At 39.0% G+C, this 22,690-nt stretch overlaps 1 protein-coding gene across 4 annotated transcripts in view; it reads right to left on the bottom strand.

Moving 5' to 3' along the window:
- Nucleotides 1-4,625: 4,625 nt before the first annotated feature.
- Nucleotides 4,626-22,690, bottom strand: part of SNX13 (sorting nexin 13) — an 85,654-nt gene continuing 67,589 nt past the window's right edge. For 2 of the 4 annotated variants that reach the window (XM_056857335.1, XM_056857337.1), the window contains 10 exons: nucleotides 22,278-22,347; nucleotides 20,172-20,344; nucleotides 17,591-17,698; nucleotides 16,188-16,298; nucleotides 12,710-12,871; nucleotides 10,347-10,418; nucleotides 8,358-8,503; nucleotides 7,159-7,227; nucleotides 5,695-5,807; nucleotides 4,626-5,421 (listed from right to left, as the gene is read on the bottom strand). In XM_056857335.1, coding sequence (XP_056713313.1) covers nucleotides 5,174-5,421; nucleotides 5,695-5,807; nucleotides 7,159-7,227; nucleotides 8,358-8,503; nucleotides 10,347-10,418; nucleotides 12,710-12,871; nucleotides 16,188-16,298; nucleotides 17,591-17,698; nucleotides 20,172-20,344; nucleotides 22,278-22,347 — 1,272 coding nt within the window. In that variant the 3' untranslated portion in view covers nucleotides 4,626-5,173. The remainder of the gene's footprint in view (nucleotides 5,422-5,694; nucleotides 5,808-7,158; nucleotides 7,228-8,357; nucleotides 8,504-10,346; nucleotides 10,419-12,709; nucleotides 12,872-16,187; nucleotides 16,299-17,590; nucleotides 17,699-20,171; nucleotides 20,345-22,277; nucleotides 22,348-22,690) is intronic. The other 2 variants (XM_056857336.1, XM_056857338.1) reach the window with 2 other exon arrangements.

The raw sequence follows: 22,690 nt of genomic DNA, 5'->3' as shown, positions 1-22,690 counted from the left end.
ACCGGATTAGATCCAACCCAGTATTTTATTCTAAGATCCAGACAAACTGTAAAGTTCAATGCAACCTTCAAGCAAACAACCCTGATGCCACCTCTGTCCCTATATCTACTCAAGTGACAGAGTCGCACAGCTTAGTACTACCGGCCATACCATCATTCACCTGTACCTCCTATATGTTATGGGCCAGAAATGCCCATCTGCCAGTTAAGTTGGCTAAACTGGTCTCTGCACTTCAACAAAACTATGTAAAATGGAGACTCTAGCATGAAGCTGCTGAGCTGGAATTTATATGCAGAGACCCCGTGGGGCAGAGTGGTAAGCTGCAGTACTGCAGTCCAAGCTCTGCTCATGACCTGAGTTCGATCCCAATGGAAGTTGATTTCAGGTAGTCGGCTCAAGGTTGACTCAGCCTTCCATCCTTCCAAGGTTGGTAAAATGAGTACCCAGCTTGCTGGGGGTAAAGGGAAGATGACTGGGGAAGGCACTGGCAAACCACCCTGTAAACAGTCTGCCTAGTAAATGTCGGGATGTGACGTCACCCCATGGGTTAGGAATGACGTGGTGCTTGCACAGGGAATGACCCGGTGCTTGCACCTTTACCTACCACAATATCAAGCTTGAGCTCAAAAGAAACTGGAAGTGTGTAGCTCACAATAAAAAGAAATTGTCCCTCTATTGAATTTTTTGGGGCCAGTTAATCAGCAATTGGGAATGGTCCATTCCCACTATGATGGGAGCATTTTTTGACTGGGTCTTGTTTTCATTTGTACTCTGTAATATAATAGATCATCTATTTCTTGGAATATCAAGACTCTGGCCATTGCGTACTAACTCCTTCCAGCCCTTCTTCTTGTGTGCTACTATACATGGCAACTCACCGTAATACTTCAGGCATGTGACGCTCTGGCTCATGAAAGCTTATGCCACAGTAAATTTGTTAATCCTATTTGTGATTACATCAAGAACCAACACAGCCCACCCGAACACAAGATTTCCAATATTACAAGATTCCCATCATGTCTGCAATCCTTCCACACACAGCTCTTTACAGTTTATTCCGCAGTCAGTTAAAAAAGAAAAAGAAAGAAAAAAGAAAAAGACAAACTCAAAGCTTTCTTGTTAATACTTTATTAGTGTATTTTTCTGAGCTTTCTCTATTGGACGAAACATAATGCAAACTCCAAAGACAAACTTAAGAGTTCTTAGCTGTTCAGGAAGAAGAAGAAAAAAGACCTTGCCATTCCAATTTGTTTTCATTCTTTGCTAAAGAAAAGGGGAAAATATCAATAGAACCATTAGGCACACAGTTGACACATACTGTACAATAATATGCACAAGCCATTTATTAACAGCTATATTAAATGTGCTCTTTAGATTTTGCTCCTTGTAACATAAGAACCATGCTCATTTGAGCACAGGTAAGAAGGAATTTACAAGGAGTGACAACCAGACTTTTAAAACAAGTCCTTAAATAAGCCAACACAGCAGCAGTAACAGAATATAAGTTGTTGGTTAAGACAGTTTACTTTTTCCCATCTCAAAACCATTAAAAAAAGCTTCTTTTTGTATACAGTTCTTCAAATACACATGCATTACATGAAAATATTGCACTAAAATTAAAACTGAGATTGTGGAATCCATATTTTACTTTAAAAAAAACTGGTACACATTCTGATAGCATTTAATGTTAATCGTTTTTAGTTCCAGCAAACACCAGCAGCAAAAGTTTCATGATGACCCATGTGAAATATTCCACATTTACTGTTCATTTTCTTTTAATTAAGGCTAAAGTAAGTGCATTTTGTTGGACAATGGCACATTTATTTTCAGAGGCTGGTCACAGCAATCATATGCCAGGACATACCTGACTAGACATTTACACAATCAATTTTAGGGGAGCTTTGAAAGGTGTAAATGACACACGGCTGATATAGTGTGCAGGGACAACATGTGAACTATACACAACAGTTAATCGGGGAGAGACATTATGGATTGTTCCTGTCTACAGAGACATTTTGAACTTAAATACAGATGACAAGACCTTATCTATATGCAGAAAATGCATTAAATGAAGGGATACAGCATTATGTTCCATTCACACAGTTCAAGATTCTATAGATATGACTCTGTAGCCTAATATAAATGCCTACAGATATGAGGCACTACATGTTTAATTGACATATCATCCCCATTTTGCAGTACTGTAAACTAAACTGAGAATTAATGTATTAATTAAAATAATCAAGGATTTGTAATGTCAAATGCTAGGGTTGAGTTATTACTTATATACACCCGCCATGCTTTTGGTATCCAATATTCCATGTGGACTACAGTATTTTACCATGCTAGACATTAACTGGGCTAGAACATGCAGACATCAGGGGCCAAAATACATCTTAAAGCAGATCTGGGATGCTGTCTCCTGACATTTTTATTTGGACTTAAAAGCAGTTGCAGGAGTTCTGCATTTGATTGTGTAACATGTAATTTGGCCCCAAGAAGCGATGTAGACCTTATTCTCAATACAGTATTAAGTCTGTTACTGGGATGAATCATTTCAGACTTGCACACTGTGGCTCAGAGGAAAAGCACATGGCTTTGCATGCAGAAGGTCCTGGATTCAATCCCTGACATCTGCACTTACAGGATCTTAGGTAACAGATGCTGGGAAGGCCTTTTCTGCTTGAGAGCAGCTGCCAGTCAGAGGAGGCAATACTCAACCAGCAGGGTCAATATTCTGATCATGTAAGATAGCTTCACATTTATATATGTTCAATGCTTGCCATATAAAGGGCAAAAATCCCTGCACATAGAAAACTAACGTTTAAGGAAAAAACTAGGACATAACCGTCAGATTCCTATGTGGAACGAGTTCTTCTTGTTTGTGAAGCATTCAGTTATGTCTGAAGTGGTACAACCCTGGGACAGGTTTATCACCTCAGTGAGAACTAGGCCACAGACCAAAATGTGAACCACTAAAATTTTGGAAATATGTGCATGAGGGTCAAAATACACTTTGATAGCTTTTCTTCTCTCTTTAATCACTTCAAAGCAGTTGCATCATGCTCTAATTTGATCAAGAAACCAGAAATGGGGGAAGCATCAACCTTTACTTTCATGGCATTTTCCTCTGTAAATCTTCCCCCCTATTAGCTTTGGGGGGGGGGAGAGAACAGACAGGTTAGGGGCAATTTTGAAGGGAAGACAGAGGAAGAAGGGATGAAAAAGGCCACTTTCCTGACCGAATTAGCAGTCCCATGCAGCAGCTTAAGTTTTTAAAAATAAGTAGACTATTTCAATCACAGATCATGTCTAATTAAGCCCAGAGAATATTTGTTAGCTTTTCAATTGCCACCTTTACTTAAAAACATGGAAAATGACAGACATGAGGGAACTGATACTTCACATGTTATCTTAGCTCTCCTTTTATTGAGATTATATGTACAGTATGTAGATATGAAGAAAAATAGCACTTGAACACATGCATACTGTAATAATGATGACAAAAACTTCTATGACAGCATGGCCACTTTTCAGCAGATGTCATAGTATAAAAGAGAGTCCAAGTAGGGGGAAAAGAAAAAAATAGGAAACCTGCTTATTCAGGTCTCAAACAGATGCCCTTCTTGGGTATGCCTCGTTGGACCTCCTTCCCTTCCCTTTTCCAAGGTTAGGACTATTTTCTTCTGAATTTTAAGTTACTACATAAGGACCTTAGTTCAAAAATCTTTAAGTACTACACTTACACCCCCCACTGGAATTACATAGGTTGGAAGTAAGACCTTTGATTAAAATTAATTTTCTTCCAAGAAATGTGCTTAGTATGAATTAAATGTTTGCACTTTCAACTATGTAACAGGATATTCAGAGGTTTATAACCAATTTCTAATAATTCCTTGGTGGTGGAACATGCTCAGGAAGAGTCAGAAAAGGAGATGCTGAGTCCAAGATAAATTAAGGCTAAGCAAGTGTAGTCAATTATTATTTCACTCTTAATTAGACATTATGTTTAGAAGTAAAGAGGATAATAGACAGGGGGCTTTTTGAGTAGAAGAGGTTTATTTATTAAATTTTTACATTATGCAAAAAATAAAAAAGATAGTTATTTAAAAAAATATTGTAGTTGTGTCTCTTATTTTCATATATACACAATGGTGCATTCAGGAATTTGTAATCGTTTGCATATGACTGTTTAATGAAGTCCAGAAGACTTTCATGTCAGTAAGAAACCAAGTCATTTTAGTAGTTTTCCACATGAGGTGTACATACTTAAAGGTATCTTAGGGTGACTTTAAATGGCATACAGTACAGTCCTTTTGAAATAAGTTCTCAATGGAATTATGTTATAATTTGCTTCTCCCCTTTATTTAAACAGCCCTCCTTTTTCTAGACACCTGTCCCTCCCTTTAGTATGTGGTTATTATGAATCTTTCCCTTTAACATTGTATTCAGATTGCATATAAAGAAACTAATCCAAACCACTGTCTATTTTTCTTATACTTCTGCTTTTCCCCACTGAATAATAAACCCAACCAAGATAGTTAATTTAGTTTATTTTCGGAATCCAGGAAGGGGACTGTTGATGTGGCTTTTGTGCCACAATCTCACAGTTTTCAGTTAGCACTTTTTTGGGATAACAATATTTCTCAAAACCAGTTGTTCCAAAAGACTTTGCTTCCTGCTAGGTCAACTTGTCTAGAGCTGCTGACCGAGACCTACAAATCATCAACAGTCATAATGCAAATCAAATCACACCTGATTCTCACATTGCACAATCTCCCAGTTGCAAGCAGAGCAGTCAAGTCCTCCATTGCTATCACCATAAGTTGTGCTTTACTTATCTCCAAGTGGACAGTCTAGCACTTTTTCATTGCTGGCAATAATCAATTCTGTCAGGAGTGGAAGGAACAGAGGTTCTCACATAACAGGCTAGTATGCTTCTCAGTGTTGGACGTCGATGCACCAAATCATTTAAGACATATGGACCCAGTTCATGGCGTAGTGGTTGCGTTATAGGTGGAGGATGAGAAGAACCACATTTCTTATGGATGTATTAATAATCTAATATGTGACACTAAAAGACTGGTGCAGAAATAACAGCATGAGAGTTTTAAGCCCCAGAGAATCTGCCCAGGACCAGGGCAAATGGACACCAACTTAATAGTTTAGAGTGTCACCTTTTTTGTAAAGAAGGCGCTTGTGTAGATTGTAGTCTATGCTTGTATCGTTGCATCTGCTTTGAACGTGAATGCAGTTTGTTGAAGAGCTCACAGAATTTATACATTGGGAATAAAGTTTCCAAAAAGCCCTCCAGAAAGACATACACCATCCTCTTATTGAGCTGGGTATGCTGGAACATTTCAAAGACGCGGAGAATGCCTTTTCTTGTTGTCTCAGCACCAAGGATATGCTTCAACTCATCTAGACAAATCACAAAGTTATATGATTAAGTTCTGCAACAACTTTATCTTAACTACTGTACTGCAGTTTCTTAAACAAGATGTTCAAAGAAATATCACCAAGGCAACGAGAATCTGCACTAATGAAATGAAGAAAAACTCCTTAGAGAAATACAGTTTCATTTGACATTGAATATATTGTTCAGCTGCAGGTAAACAAGGCACTGTTTCACTGAGAACATTGCCTACTTTGACTTAAGTCATAAACACACTTTGAATTCAATATTTTACACACCTGGCATTATCCCCAGTAATTTTGTTTTCCCAGCTATTCTTGTTCGCATTCTAATGGCTTTGTCTCTGCGTGGAACAGCTTCAGCTAAAATGCCATTGGGCCAAAAGGCATCTCTGCAAGCAAAGAAATTTATGGATTAATATGAAATTCATGTTAGATTTGTTATTTTAAAACATTTCACTGCATATCAAGAACATTTTTAGGATACCGACATTAGGTGCTGTGTTAAACCCTCAATATATGAAGAGATGTTTTAACGCATCTATTGGTGTTTATTTTTGGACTCTCGCTGTATGAGAATGGCTGGTAGTGGAGGAAGGAGGACAAGGGAAGAGGCAACCTACACCAATACCCAAGGTCAATAGACTGTGCTCCCTAGAGTGGTCAGAGCAACAGACAGGTGAAGGAACAGCACCAGGCTGGGGCATCTGCAAGAGTCTGCCTAGTCAGTTTAACGTGAAGAAAGCTACTGCCATTTTGGTAAGACAGGGATACTAGAACCTCAAGCTATCCATATAAAGGGGAAGAAACCTCTCCCCTTCCTATTCTCGGTAGGAAAACTATACAACTAAGGAAAGCTGAAGAGCATACAAGAGATGGCCTCAAAATCTGCCCCCCCCCGGTAATTATCATTTGCATGTATTTCACATTTATCCCTACCTGAATGCCTCAAAAGAGCTAAAGGCAACGTATGTGCTTTCACTCTCTCCCCACTTTAACAGCTACCCCATTAGGCTGAAAGACAGCATCTAGTCCAGCGGTGTCAAACATATGATCCAGGGTCTGGATCCGGCCCCCTGAGAGCTCTTATCCGGCCCACAAGCTAGTCAAGGCAGTCTGACCCCCCCTCTTAATCTGGGCTGGCAAGCCCGCTGCAGTCACCAGCCAAGGCAGCCACCCCCCAGTCCCGATATGGGCTGGCGAGGCAAGTGACATTGACGTCATATCCAGCCCTCATAACAAATGATTTCTAAACCCCTGATCTATGATAAGTCCACTTAGTGACATTTGTGGTGGAGTGGGGATTGCATTTGTCTCCTACTGCTACGCCAACACTCTATCCGTTATATTACATGACTTATTTTCCTGATTGTGTGAGTACCCATTCACTAGGCAGAACACAGAAGTCAGAGGAATGTATTAGGATGACAGAATGAGTACTGGCCCAAATATACAGACACCCTTGAACAACATGGTCTACACCTTCAGTTACAGCTTCAGCAAAACATGACAACACATAGGTGCATAAGGCTGATATATTTTTCCAGCAAGTGGACAGAATTACAAACCAGACTTTTTTCAAATACTGACTTCCCAGAAAGCTATCTTTTAAAAGCCCAAGGTGATTTAATAGTTCTAATGTGAAACAGCATAAGTTGTCAGTTAATATAGCCTGGTTGTATATATCCATTTGGGCATGAAATATCTCTTGCTTTCAACACAGCAGGTACAAAATGGACATACCTGAACCGTTTCACTGCATCTGCGACTTGTTCAGGAGAGGTCATCCAATCAACGTGATCAACTATTTTTCTGAAACGAAGGTGGACATTAATTTTTGCTTTAATGATTTTAAACCAAAGATACTGCTTTAGTTCCCTGAATATAAAGCCAATGCATCAAACAAAATAGGCAACAGTTTCTAGCCCAACAATTCATGGAACAGTGATAGCTGCAACAAGAGAGGGGACTGACACTTCTGTCACAATATAAAATCTGCAAGAGAGAGTTAACAGGTCTGCCGCTACTGAATGTTTCTGAACCTTTGTGTGATGACTAGAACGAGCTTAGCCTTGGCAGAGAATCCTTAATAAACTACTCTACAAAAGTAGTAATGAATTTCATTCATTACTTTCTAAAGAAAGCTTCTGCCGGGTACCCTGTGTATTGGTTGAGCCAGTGTTAATCTCACAATACCCCTGTACAGAATGCCAGTAGCCTGAGAGGTGCTGACCAGCAAGAGGCCAACTGCTCAGCTTCACAGCGGAACAGGGATTTTTTTATCACTTATCTCCCCAGTGCAAATCCACTCTTATTTCAATACATGATACTGACTCTGAGATGTTGGGGGATGGGAAATGCTGTGTTCCCACAATGGAATGCAGCCAGTCCATAAACTATCAGGGTAAAATATGAAATACAGGCCAGAGATGCAATAGGAACTGGATGACATAAGCTGAGGAAACTGCACAGACACAAACCATGATTCCCCTGCACACTCTTAATTATAACTTTGCTACAGAGGAGGAAGATGAGTTCATCTCTGTTGAGAAAAGACTTGGGAACTGAGACGCTGGCCTTTCCATGCACCTGGGATATGTCCTTGGCCCACCAGTGTGATAAGACTACCGTTAAAAAAAGACTTTATGCCACTTAATGCAATAAAAAATAGAAGTCCAGTGGTACCTTAAATACTAACAAAATGTATTCCAGTATGACCTTTCATGAATCAGAGTTCACTTCTCCAGATACTATATGAAGTGAGCTCTAACACACCAAAGCTCAAACCTTTGAATACCAAGAGCTAGCCAGTTGGAATAAATTTTGTTAGTCTTTAAGGTACCACTGAGCTTCTATTTTATTGTTACAACAGTCTAACATGGTTAGTTTCCCTTAAGCATGTAACACACAGGCTTTAAGAATTAGGAGAATGAAGGCAGTACTTATTTAGTGTGTCTCCGTGCATCGCTCTAATAAGCTGCTGAAGCAAGTTTTTGATATTTCTTCGTAACCACTGATTCCTCTCCTTCAGATCAAAGACTTCATCCATGAGTAGCAGCATTATTCTAAGGGGGATTGTGTCATCCACCTAGTAAATTGGGGAGAAAAAAACACACTTTTAAAAGTAGAACTGGTAATCCTCTTGAGAGGCTTTCAGTAATGCTTATCGCTGAAGATAAAAGTTATCCTAAAACGGTCACATTAATGCCTTGATTACATTTTGGGAACAAGAAAAAAATAGCTCCCAACGATTTGTTTTGCTCAGAAGTGTGAGCACACTGAAAAGCTTCTTCTCAAACAAATATTATTACTCAGCACAGAAAATAGTCTCTTAGCCACTCAGTGTTTACATACTACAAAAGCTACTTCCCTCCCAAGATATAGTCCAGCACTGAATGAATCGCCATATAATTTTTCTACGCCATCAGCACTTGTAAAGGCTAGCCAATGAATGCAAGCATGCAAACGTAGCATACAGCACTTCACTTAAAATTTCCTACTTTTAGAAGTTCTTATCTTACAGAATTTTAAACCAGATCAGTTTAACACCTTTATTATATCTACAGCATTTTTAACAATAAAATGGTTTTGCAGTCTAATCACAGGAATCTAAAGAACGGATTTTGAATAGCTCACCCACTGAAATTTTTACTTTAAAAATCAGAGTATCCCCATGTCATACCCATAAACTAAGTTTGCAATTCTTCTCACATTTCAATATGTTTTGCCAAGCAAAAAGGGTGAATGGAGGTTCAAGGAATACAAGGCAAAGTATCCTGGAATACAAGCCTTTGGACTGGGCATCTGGACCCTGACCACTCTGTTAATTACAAACAAAATCGTTGGAATAATGATGGCATTATTTCTAGTGGCCTAAAGCCTGAATCCATTTAATATTTCCCCCCAAGAAATTAACACGCATACACTGAATTGAGGGATATGGGAATGCAAATGGCACAACATAGATCTTACACAATTAAAGACACAGAAATTTTGCATACATCAAAATGAACACGTAGATAGGCAAACTGCAAGATAATTAAAATGCATAACATGAGAGATGTCATGTTCAGGGGGAGGCATTTGTCAAAGTCACAGTAGCAGGGTTGGTATACAGGAATACAAACTGGAATGCTTTGATGTAGAAAGTAAAAAAATGTGTGAAGTGTAGAACAGGTGCAGATCTGTGACCATGACAAATCTGCATATAATCCGTAGTAATCTTATGGACTGTCTGTCCTTATTAAAGATAAAAGATTTTTCTCAACTGATTTTCCCATATTTCATCAATGTTTCAACCAAAACACTTGAAAACTGCACAGCTTTGAAGATCATCAAGGGTCTGGCTTTTTCAGCTTTTCTGTGCCTTACATTTAATTGAATAATGACTCTCCATTCAAAAATTATTTTTGTCAGATGCAGAAGTTACTCTTCTTAGGGGTGTTTATGAAAACTGTCACATTTAAACGGAGGGCACAGAAATAGTAAAATTATTTTCATGCTATTAGCATATAAAATTATATAGGCTTCCGGTTTTTATAACTATATATAGACCGGGATCCAAAGAATTGCATAATTAGTTCTACCAGCCCAAGGGGATTTAAGGCATTTCTGAAACAGGAGCCTTCCACTCCAAATACCAAATGAAAAGCCTTCATTTAAAATGTAGGAGAGTTTCAAAAACAGCTCGGGATATGGTGTACTGGTTGACTCTTTATGGAAACAGTCAAATCATTGTGGGCATGCCAAGTCCTTAGGTGCCCCTGAAGTAGATTTTTGGATTTCAGCTATGGAATGATATTTAAGCACAACCTGCAGTTTTCCAAGTAAAAATACACATACAGTCAGAGAAAAGAGCATCTACTTCATTTAATAAGGCACAATACACTCAATAATGATTTCAGCACAAAACAAGGAAACAATAAACTCACAATGTCCTCGAGCTGTGCTCCAACACGGCTGTGCTCAGGATCAACATATGTCTTCTGCATTAAAGGAGACTCCTAAATCCCAAAGAAAAACACTTGACAAACAGCAGCAGTGGCAAATCAAGCTATCCATCTGTTCATCCACCCATCCTTACAAAGTCAAAGAACTGTAGAGAATTTAACATTGTACTTCATATACAGATTTTACATAGTAGAAACAAGCTGATTTTAAAATTGGAATAGAAAAGTAACAAATTAAGATGCACTGCAAATCTAATGCTAATCTAATGTGAGAAAGGCTAACTAGTCCCATATTCTAATTTTCTGACAATGACCAATATTTAGTTGTGTGGGGGGGGGGGGATCCCATGAGAATGGCACATAAACACATACAAAATCTTACATGCACTGGTAGACTAAAACCTATTTCTAAATAGTCCAAGGGAGAAAGATTTTATACTTGTAAATATTCTTACTTTTGACTTTAGACAGTCTTTTATGCCAATATGATAATCTACCATTTTTCTGGTTTCATATTGTTGTTGTTGTTGTTGTTATTATTATTATTATTATTATTTATAGAATTTATACCCCACCCTTTCTGCCCTCAACTGGGCCGCCAAGGCAGCTAAAATACTTTAAAAAACATAATAAAATGAATCTTCAACAAAAACACATAATTCAATCAATTAAAACCAAGTTAAAATACAATACACATTTTAATCCAGTGTTAACCTACTCACAAATTAGGAAGATTACCTATGCTACTGTTACATCTATTGTAACACACACTTTGTTAAAATTAACACATGTACCGACTGAATAATCTTATCTTCATGCAGCACAAACAAGATGAGAACCAGGGAAAAAAGGAAGGGGAAACATAAGATACCCACTACGCTTGGTTTGTGGCTGCCATGCATCTTGCTTCATTCATTTTCAAATGTTACACACTGGAAACATTCTAGTTTATAGAAAGTTGCATTCATGTGTGACAGAGCAGAAGTTGGGTTAGCAATGACAGGGCTAAATGGGTTAAGTGTACCATTTCCAGAGGAAGGGGAACTGGTGAAAAGCAAGGTCACTGGCAAAATGGAGGAAAATTGCTTCAGACATTTGCCCCCATCCAGTGTCTTTAGTGCAAAAGGGGAGCACAAATGCACTCAAGCAAGGTTTGCCCCAATTATACCAATTCTGGAGTGCGCACCTCAAATACAAGGCCCACAGAGCATTCCCTGCTTAGGTAGAGCAACACGTGTGCATTGGAACCCTGCAAAGCTCTGAATTGCAGCCAGTAAGTGGAATCGTGAAAAGAAACAACTGTGTTGCAATAAGCCCAAGTCCTTCAGTAATTTAATAAGTGTCTGTAGAATTTGAAACAAGTGTTGAAGTAAAGGACATGTGTATTGTTCTGAGAAGTTTGAAAGAAGGGATGAGAAGTCTGAAGCTGCAAATACACATTTTCAAGACTGCCAGGAAATAAGCCCTAAATACCTCCACATTTCTGAGGGTATTTTATGTGAGTTTGAAAAATCGACCCCTGTAACATGACACAACAACACATGCAGCATGCTTGTGATAGGACAAAAAGGAAAGGACACAAGACAGATTACCATCCATAAAGAAAACGATGCTCCAAGCCTATTAAACACAGTTTCAGGGAAATGACGGTTCCTCGAGATTAAAGGGAAACTGCTTGATACTTGCACTTGCATTAATCTTACACACAAAAACAAAACAGGGGTTTCCCCACAGCAACACATTTTACATAGTAATACTCATCATACATGGGAACCCCTCTGACAAATTAATTGTGTTTACAATGAAAAAAAGGCCTAAAATCTAAAGGAATGAAGAATCACCGAGGCAAAACAGAAGCTAACTTAGACCGGATGCAGTAAATCACTGCATTTCAGTTCATGCTAAAATTTCAGTTCTCTCCAAATTTCAGTTTTCTCTGAAAATATCTGACCACAAGAAGACCTTCTCTGTTTCCTTCTCCATCAAGCTGCTGGGTACAGTCAGGTGCTATATAAAACACCAGGCATCTCAAGGTTAATGAGATAGTAGAGCACCCAGTGCCTAGGACAGTCTCCACAGGAAGAAACACAGTGTATCACAGATTTCAGTACCTTAAAGCAGACAGTTCTACCTCGCATTTCAAAACAAACTTGGTAAAGAATTCCTGGTTTTCCGAACTACTGATTTTCTTGACTTTTAGACTCCCAATTAAAAAAACACACACACAAGCCAACACCATTACTATATGTGTTATCCAACTCTGTGCCTCCCCTATTCTTGCTTGCTCAAAAGGAGGTAGCCCAAAATGGAGCAGTCTGCTGTTTATTACTTCAACACATTCTTACCTTGAAAAATGATTGCTTTATGTCTTGTCCCAATCTTTCTGATATTTTGCCCATGTTGTCTGACATTTTAGTCATCCCCTCTGTCAAGCTGTCAGGGAAGGACTTGACAGCATTTGAAACATTTCTCATAGAATTACGCAGTGGGTTTACAAATGTGTCCATCTGAAGAGGAAAACATTTACCACGATTGCATAAGTCTATGAGGATTACAACTACAGTCACCCAGTAATGTGTGCTGAAAGAGACACACTGTTTTGGAGAACAGTAATACAAAACCATTACTACGATTTTTTTTCTTTTGTACTTTCAAGCATCCATAAAGGCTCACTTCAGCAAATACCAACTTGGCTACAAGCAGTGAAAACAGGAATCAGAATGTCATCTGCTGTATTAGTCTGATACTTCCCCGCCATCCCTCCCTTATCAACTCCCCCCCCCCCGATTCTGATTTAAATTTAGACTGAAGATTTTAAGGGCAAGGATTTTCATTTTGCTTATGATACGATGTAATGTGCCATGTATACCTCTAATGAATAAATCATTATTATATAAGACAACAATGCTAGGAAAAGTTGAAGGGAGCAAGAAAAGTGGAAGACCCAACAAGAGTTGGATTGACTCTATAAAGGAAGCCACAGCCCTCAGTTTGCAAGATCTGAGCTGTTAACAATCTGACATTTTGAAGGACATTGATTCATAGGGTCGCCATGAGTCGGAAGGGACCTGACTGCACTTAACACACACACACATATCCTATAGTAAGGTGCATGGTTCCAGGCTACCCAAAGAGAAGGTATGGTTTTCTACATATCTGAGGGACTTGATAGGTATGCAGAAAAGATGACTTTGTAAATTAACTTCAGCAGCAAAAACTCAGCCCCCCCCTCCCAAATTGCCTGCTAAGAATTGAGAATGCTCCAGGTGAATGTAGAGAGCAAGTTAAACTTTCAGGGGAGAGATAGGGACATCTGTCTACCTCAAGCCATGAAGAGCTTATATTACCCTAGATAATGAGATCTGAATTGGGAAGGTGAAGTCCCAGTTGATTTGCTCCTATTGCAATTATTTGCTGACCCTCAACTTGTACTAATACTTTGCTGATTAAAGGGAAATTATGAACAGGTACTCAGAGATAAGAGAAGAAAATTAAACCCCCCCACAAAGATCATAAATATTTCCTAGTCCGTTAATGCATATATACTATTGAGGATTACTAGCAGTTGGATCATAATGACAGTAAACATTATCCTATGTACATATAGCACTACTTTGAAGGGCAAAGATATTGCATAGTAAATAATAAGTGGGGAGAATTTCTTGGTCCAATAAACAGAGGGCCGCTGTTTTCAGCAGAAGTTCTGGCTTGAGTTCTTCCCTTTTGTGACATATATGAATTTATCCGTGCCTTGACTGCATGTGATTATATACTTCCTTCACTACCGCCAGTCAACATGGGCCTGGGAAACACAATATTGTGACATACACATTTCCTCTCTTCATAATGTGGGTAGAAAATTTAATGCTTCCATAATGAGCAAACCATAATTTTTTTGTTTAGCAACATAATGATAATCTGCTCTCCAAATTCTGACATTCTGATCTGGAGGGGCAGGGAACAAACCAAAGTTTGCAATTTGAAAGAAATAAACTATGGGTAGGGTTGGAAGTCCTTAATTTTCTACTAAACCACAAGGAGAGGAGGTGAAAGCCGAAGGGTTTCCCAGGCTTGTTCCCGTGGTTTGTTATCACACAGTAATCTTGCCTGTATGAGTGCTTGCAAGTGAGAAAGCACATGTCACATTCAGAAGTCACCACAAACCTCTGTCCAGGACAGGCAGAAATGCAGATTGTTCTCATATGCTCCCATTCCTCCTCCCTTTGCACCGAGAGCATGACTGAAGTCTTCCTAGTATGGGAAGCCTTGACTGAAGCTCCAGTTTGACATGATGTTCAAATGTAGGCACTTGGGTAAATTACAGTTTGCTTCTTCCCCACAAAGTGGAATCAAGTCAAGGTTTCAAATCCCGGTTTGTGTGGAGAAAACAGAACTGTAACTAAATTGTGGATACTGTAGTTAACTATAATTAAATTGTGTAATTCGTTGCCAGAGGACATAGGGATGGTCACAATTACAGAGGGCTTTAAAAAAGATTAGACAGGTTCATGGAGGGGAGATTCATCAATGGATAGTATAGTATCCATCCGCTGGAGGCAACCATCCAACAGGAAGCAACATCAGGGGAAACCCTTGGACTCTATGGCTTGGTAGCCCTCCAGGTGGTGGCCCTCATGTGATACAAGATGCTGGACTAGGATGGACCACTGGTCTGATCCAACAGGGCTCTTCTTGTGTTCTCATTATGAATTTTGACCACCAGTTTCTGAGGAAAAAGTATGGTTCCATAGCCTTGCAGCAAGGAATTTTGGGGAAAAGATTACCTCGTACCTCAAGCAAACCACACTCTGTGGAGTAACGTGCATTATTGGGGAAAACAAATACCATGGAACAATAAGGACAATGTGCTGGCTCTGAATGCTTAATTAATACCTCAATTCAGTTTCCAAGCAGTTATGGAAGCTTGAATAACTATCTACACATGCTTAATGAGGCAATTTAAAATTTTCACAGCAATTTGTACCTAACCCATACAAGGGAATTCTCAAGGCAAAATGAAGAAACCATGCATGTACAATCTGCAAAGGTATCAACGTCAAGCACAACTGGTGAACGATCAGCTCTGACAAAGTGCCGCATTTGTAAATTTGGTGCTTAGTGCCATAGGTTGTTTGATGTGAAACAGCCTTTTAAAAAAGCAGAGGGAAACATGCATTCTTTCTTTTGCGCAGGAGGGAGGTAATTATAAAGCATGTAGCACTTGAATTGGACAAAGGATTTAAGGGTAGACAAAAGGAAAGGAGTATTAACATTCTTCAATAACTGGATGTGTTTTCGGATTGATAGCATATTATAAACCAATTTATAACATTTTTGTACTACAAATAACTCATTCTGGAAGTCTGGCTTCTTTGACAATAAGTGCCACTACAGTAAAAGCCTGATTAACTGGCATCCACAGGGAACTGGCTAACCCAACAAGCTGGTTAACAAAATATGCCGGTTTACCAGCTCTGGCCTGAGTCACTCAGCTGGCACCCCGGTGAACTAACCTTTGTTTACACTTTTACTTACATAGTATCGTTATACCAATTATGTAGGTTGAAATATTAATTATGGTACACAAATTTAACAAATGCTTACATATACAGCAGATACGAATTGATAGTGCTGCTGCACTTGTCTTGATAGTGGCTTCCTAGAGGCACCTGGTTGGCCACTGTGTGAACAGACTGCTGGACTTGACGGGGCCTTGGTCTGATCCAGCAGGGCCTTTCTTATGTTCTTATGACTTATTGTGCACAACACTGTAGCATTACTACATCACTAAGACCTCTACTGGATAACAGACATCAATCTTACCTTCCGTGCAAAATCTCCCTTCCCTTTACTGTAGGCCTTATTTTCCAAGAAGTCGTACACACAGTGGGCTAAAGCTGGGGAAGCTTTCATCATTTCAGGAGTTAGCAAAAGCTGAGAAATAAAAGATGAAAGTTAATTTTACCTATCAATTAGAAAGGTCATTATTCAGGAATGAATCACAAAACTGTGTAACAGAGACAAAGCCAGACTATACATCTATTTGCTTTGCTACTGCTAAAGTGGTAAAGAGAATTAATTTCTTTTTCATACCCAAACCATGCAAGTTGCTTCATTTTTTTAAAGAAGTGCAAACACTTGTGGACTTTTTACATTAATTTTGCAGAATATCTTCATGATATATAAAATCTGTTTTATGGAAAACATAATTTTTACACCATAACCACAGTAATATACGTGAAGTTGCTGAAAACTGTAATTACCTAGTTTGAAATGCAAAAAGGAACTTACTGTGAATGTCCCTTGCACTCAGAGATAGGAACATATCCTGACTTGATACATGATTCCCTCCCACTGGGTACTGAGACAAGGCTTAGCTCAGTGGTTCCCAAACATTTTTGGATCACTACCCCCTTGGTTTCATAAACTATTTCTTCCTTCCCCCAAATAAGGCAAAACAGCATAAAAGGAGCGCTCATGCTTAGTCTAGTATCATCTAATATTCTAATAGCAAAGTCGGCCAAATATTTGAATACTTAAATCTGGTGAATGGAGTTGTGAATGGGCAAGCCAGATCTCTCCACACACCTGAAAAGGGCACCAGGTTTGCTGGGCAAAAGCTCCACCTGGCCCATCCCACTTTCTAAAAACACTTGGTGGGGGCCTGGAAAGATGTCAGCGGGCACCATGTTGGGTACTCCTGTAACAGTCTATGGCATTTATTGAGCACAAAGCAGAAACAGTGCAAACATTATGGGCAGTTCAACAACGGAAAACATTTAACATTGAGACTTATCAGTGGCATGTTTTTTCCTTCTTAATATAAAGCTCAAGAAAATAAAAGGTAAGGGGGATCACAGATAATATAATTAAAAGCCTTTGCAAGGTTGTAATCTGGATTGGGAAGCTTGCTGGAGCTTGGTCAAACAAGGTCAGTGATAGCACAACTTTTTTCTGTCCCACAGTTTTCATGAGGCTTGAAAAATAAAGCTATCTGAAACAGTGGTATCAGAAATATTAGCTCTTGACAATGATTTGACTGAGAGAGCTCACAGCATCTAATAATGATTGTGTTGTACATATGTTGGCACAACTAGCCCATTTTGCCACTGAAATGTTAAGACCACAACTGAACAATTTGTTGTAATTTCAAGAGGTCAAATAAAAGCCAAAAAGAATAATTCATACATGCACACTTAACAGAAAATGTGAGTGAGAGAACATACCTGCAAGTATGCATTTAAATCTTTCTTCCTTTTTTCTAAAAATTCTCTGTCCATGTTATTGAACGTTTTTTTACCAGGAAGCTTCAATATACTTGCTAGGTTTTCAAACTAGATAAAAATATAAGGCCCAGCAGAGTTACTGTTTAAATATATCCATACCTAGAATTTACATCAAACATGAATTACCATTTGTTATTTAACAACACATTTCTAGACCAGCGTAGATGTAACACTGCCAACCTCTTAGTTATGCCTAAAACATGGAGGGGGGAATCTTCCCTTCCCTTTTCAGCATTAACCATGATACAATGTTAAATCTTCACTGCTGATGACCAGGGTTAGTGTATAACAAGAGTTTCAAACAAAAGATTAGGCTAGCTTGAAAACCATAATCGATCGAATTTGGTGTTAATGCGGACATAATAAAAATGGGTAACTAGGATTGGAAAGATTTCTGAACCTCATTTAATATATTAGCTTGACATGTGCCATGTGAATACTGAAATTAGCTGTGGTAATGACAAGTGGGAGGCACTTAGGCTCCTAATGTTTGTTAAAAGCTTCAACAAGAATATTATTTCTATACTAAACCAATGGATCCAGGAGAAAAGCTTCGCAGCAGCCTGCTGTTTGTCCCAAAACAAGGGACCCACATGAACAAAATACACCACAGTACAGAGGGCTGGGGAGAGGGGAGGGAAAACATTCCACTGCACATGCACATACCCTTCTAAGTACTTCTCCAGAACTTGTCCCATGATGTTACACATTCACACATCTATTTTGCTACACAGCCCAACTCTAGGAAGCTGCAGATTATAGCAGGTTCTTACACTGCATACAAATTTTTCCTGGAGTGTTAAATGTATTGGAGAGCCTATCCAGGATCTTCAAAGACAGAAAGAATTCTTGCCAAGCATTCCAGAAGCCTGCAGTTCTACAGCACTCCACAAAATGTTCTCACTTTACATTTTTTTATACCTCTTGGGGAAAAATGTATTAACATTAAATGATATTAAGTACCAGTATATGGCTTCAACTGAAATACATGTCCTTCTTAATTTTTCTCTTATTTATGTGGGTTAATGGAATAATGAAAAGGAAAATGTAGAACTGATAACAACCATTTCTAAATTTTAACAAAATATTAACATTTAATATATACATAGAATCAGAGATGTAATCGTTATATATATCTATATCTAACCACTAAGGAGCCCTGTGGCGCAGAGTGGTAAGCAGCAGTACTGAAATCAAAAGTTCAGCTCACAACCTGAGTTTGATCCTGACAGAAGTCGGCTTCAGCTGGTCAGCGCAAGGTTGACTCAAGCCTTCCATCCTTCCGAGGTTGGTAAAAAGAATACCCAGCTTGCTGGGGGTAAAGTGTAGACGACTGGGGAAGGCAATGGTAAACCACCTCGTAAACACAGTTTGCCTGGTATATGTTGTGATGTGACACCACCCCATGGGTCAGTAATGGCCCAGTGCTTGCACTAGCGATTGCACCTTTAAGCCAGATGTCTGCAAGCTATGGCTCCGGAGTCAAATGTGGCTTTTTAAAAACAGTCAAGGAATACTGGAAAGGTTGGTGGGATGCTAGCAAACCAGTATGTGATGGAAAAGATGTTTGTGTGACAATTAGTTTTACGAGCTAGAGGTGAACAGCTGCCAGTAATCTATATGGGAACCATGAAGATTTATGCCAATCACACAAGGTGCCACTGTATATACTTATGAAAGGTAAAGGTCCCCTGTGCAAGCACCCAGTCATTCCTGACCCATGGGGTGAAATCACATCCCTACGTTTACTAGGCAGACTTTGTTTACAGGGTGGTTTGCCAGTGCCTTCCCCAGTCACCTCCCCTTTACCCCCAGCAAGCTGGGTCATCATTTTACCGACCTCGGAAGGATGGAAGGCTGAGTCAACCTTGAGCTGGCTACCTGAAACTAACTTCTGTCGGGATCGAACTCAGGTCATGAGCAGAGTTTTGACTGCAATACTGCAGCTTAACACTCTGCGCCACGGGGCTCCTTATATATATATATATATTTATTACTTATTGTGAAATCTCATATGTGCCATTTTCTAATGGACTCCCAACAACCAATGTAAATGAACTGAAGAAAAATTTATGGATGACTAATCAACATGCCAATTATTAGTAATGTTAAACTGTATATGTTCAGTTAATCTCACGGGTTCTCTTTTACTGGCTCTTTTTTGACCACTTGTTCTGAATTTTGATGTAGTTCAGAATCCTGGGGAAAGTACAATCTCCAGGAATTCTGCAGCTTACAAAGCTGCTAAATGAATGTGTGTGGGAACCTCACAAAGACTGGAGACTTCTTTGCATTTTCCCTACTAGGAACGAGGTTGGCAAGAAGGCTGTTTGGGAAGACCTTTATTATCTTCCTCGTAAGAGCGGGGGGAAGCTTGGAAAAGGCCTGGGCTTAAAATATGCTGACTCATAGCAAATCCAGATCTAGTTTATTTTAGGCAAGTTTAGGTCAAGAGCCATTTCTAAATTAAATTAAGCAAAAAGCCACCTGGCCACAAGCCCCTTTTAACTGTGATCATTACCTGCTCAGTAATCCGCATGTGGAAGTCATGGAAATCACTGTAGCGACGGTACGTTTTCCATGCTTCTTCACCATTTGGAGTTCGACGACGAACAGTGATAGCATACAGCGCATATGTCTTGCCATGATCATTACAAACTCCTGCCATGGCATATGGGTCATAGTCAGCAAAGACTAGCAATTTGAAACAAATAAAAATGGAAAGGGGAAAAAAAGGAGGCACAGAAAAGAGGAGAAAGACGAAAGGGCAGAAGAGACATGAAATGAAAAGATGTTGGAAAACGACAAAATGGATATGAAAACTGAGGAACAAAATGAACTGCTGTACTGTTTGCGAGAAATCCTTTGTAGATGCTACAGCAGACATTTTCTCAAGGCCTGAGCTCCACTCCATTCAAGGAACACAGAATACACCTTTGGGCCAATTAACTTTGTTGAAGGTGAGGGGACAAGAAAGTGTTTTCGCTGAGTTGTCATCCTTTTTTAATTAGCACAATGTGCCTGACTGCATGTGCCATTGACCATCCTCTCAGCAACCATCCTGTCAGCATCTGAATAAAAATGCACCATTGCTAAGTAAGCTGGAAATCTCAGTATCAAATGTGCACCAGCAGACCTTGGGTGGGGGGAGGGACTGTGGTTCAGTGGTAGAACATACGTTTGGTATGGAGAAGATCCAAGGTTCAAACCCCAGTGTCCTAGTTTCAAACCCCAGCATCTCCAGTTAAAGGGAACAGATACTAGGCGATGTGAAAGACCTCTGTTGAAGACCCTGGAGAGCTGCTGCTACTGTTCTTGATGGAGCAAGGGTCTGATTCAGCATAAGGCAGTTTCATGTGTTCACATGACCTTGTGTGCAAATTCAAATAACACTGAATTATGGTAGTGCATTGTGAAACAATATGTGAAGGGTTCTAATCATTCCTTGTAATGGGGTCCAACAACTATGGGACTTTTTGCCCAGGCTTTGCTCTCTTTGTCTCTTCTTCGGCTAAGCAGAATGTTTTAAATATTCCTCAATTACCTTGAAGTAATTGTAATATTAAATATACATCTTTCCATAGGAACACTGGGAAAGCCCTTACTCTTACATGATGCCAACTTTGTTATCAAGTCTGATCATTGTCTGTTTGTATGGCAAGATATTATTTTGTAGCTTACACCAATGTCTAGAGTATAAGTCCTCAAAGACTACAAAGGCTGAATACTCCTACCATATGGAAATAAAACATCGTTCATTATTACTGTTGATAGAATACTAAGATTCCTGAATGAAAAATCTATTTTAGGCAACTTGAATTTTACCAACATGTACTGACGTACATTCTGGTCTGATCTCCTTTGTCGTGTCTTAGCTCTACAAATCTTTCAAAGTCACAAATGTAAAAAATTGCCATTTTTGTTTATGTTTGGAACATAAACACTTTTCCTTATAATCTAGATTTGAAGAGCTGCTGTTTAATTTGTTACTAAAAATAAATCAGGTTATTTTACAATGAAAATGTCTGCTTGGTGAAAATGCCAGATGAATGTCAAATGTGAACAAATAAAATTCTGACAGAATGCATGCAATTCAGTGGTGACACTATTACACATCAGTATGTTATAATTAGAAGAATAAAGTCTAATCTTAAACAGTGTAGAATTCAAGGCACTTAGGTACAAGTAAGTGACATTTCAGTAACTCAAAAAGATTCAAAATTATCAAAGGAACCATGAAACAACTTCTGATAGCCCAAGGAGATTTAGGTTGGCTTTACTCAATTTAGTGCTCCCCAACGAAGGGAAATTTCAAAAGTGATCTTTGGTATTGGTAAGTAGGTCAACTTTTTTTTCCCAGTCAAAAAAAAATCTGCTCGGCTATAGCAAACCCTTTGCTTAATGCTCAGCAGCTCTTTGTTCCTGAGTTTGTTAATTCCAATAACTGTGCTAAGCATGCAGAGGTTATGAAGAAAAAAAGGTCACAGGATAAAGAAAAAGGATTCAGATTGAAGAGATCCATAATTATTTAACAATGTAATGCTTCTGAAGGAAAGTACACTATCTATGTAAGCACAGTGATAATGCCCAAGTATCAGAAAGGAAAGAGTGTCAGGAGTGAACTCACCGGTATCTGAAATACATGCACGTAGTTGTATGAACTCATCAGAAGTCACATTTGAAAGGTCATCTAATGACTGGAAGAAAACAGTCACAATTAAAACTGTTATCATTTAAACATGTATTGTATTATTAGCAAGAACTGGTTTATCAGACCAAGGATTCCATCCTATCCAGAATTTTGTTGCCAAAAGCCTGTTGCCTCTCATATCGAGCAAGCAGGGCACAGAGGTGATGATCAACCCCATGTTTTCCCCAGGCATCCAGTGTTCAGAAAAATAATGCCCCTGAACACAAAGGTTCCATTAAGTAAACATATCCACAAGCAGTCAGTAGAATCTTTAACAAATGTGTCTAACCCTTTCTTAAAAGCCACCTAAGCTCAGGGCCATTTAGACAGAGTGAGAATGCTTGAGGCTG

Source organism: Euleptes europaea, chromosome 11, assembly GCF_029931775.1.
Source record: "Euleptes europaea isolate rEulEur1 chromosome 11, rEulEur1.hap1, whole genome shotgun sequence".
NCBI lineage: Eukaryota > Metazoa > Chordata > Lepidosauria > Squamata > Sphaerodactylidae > Euleptes > Euleptes europaea.
The sequence above is the reverse complement of the archived record's forward strand: the minus strand, read 5'-3'. Positions and strand labels throughout refer to the sequence as shown.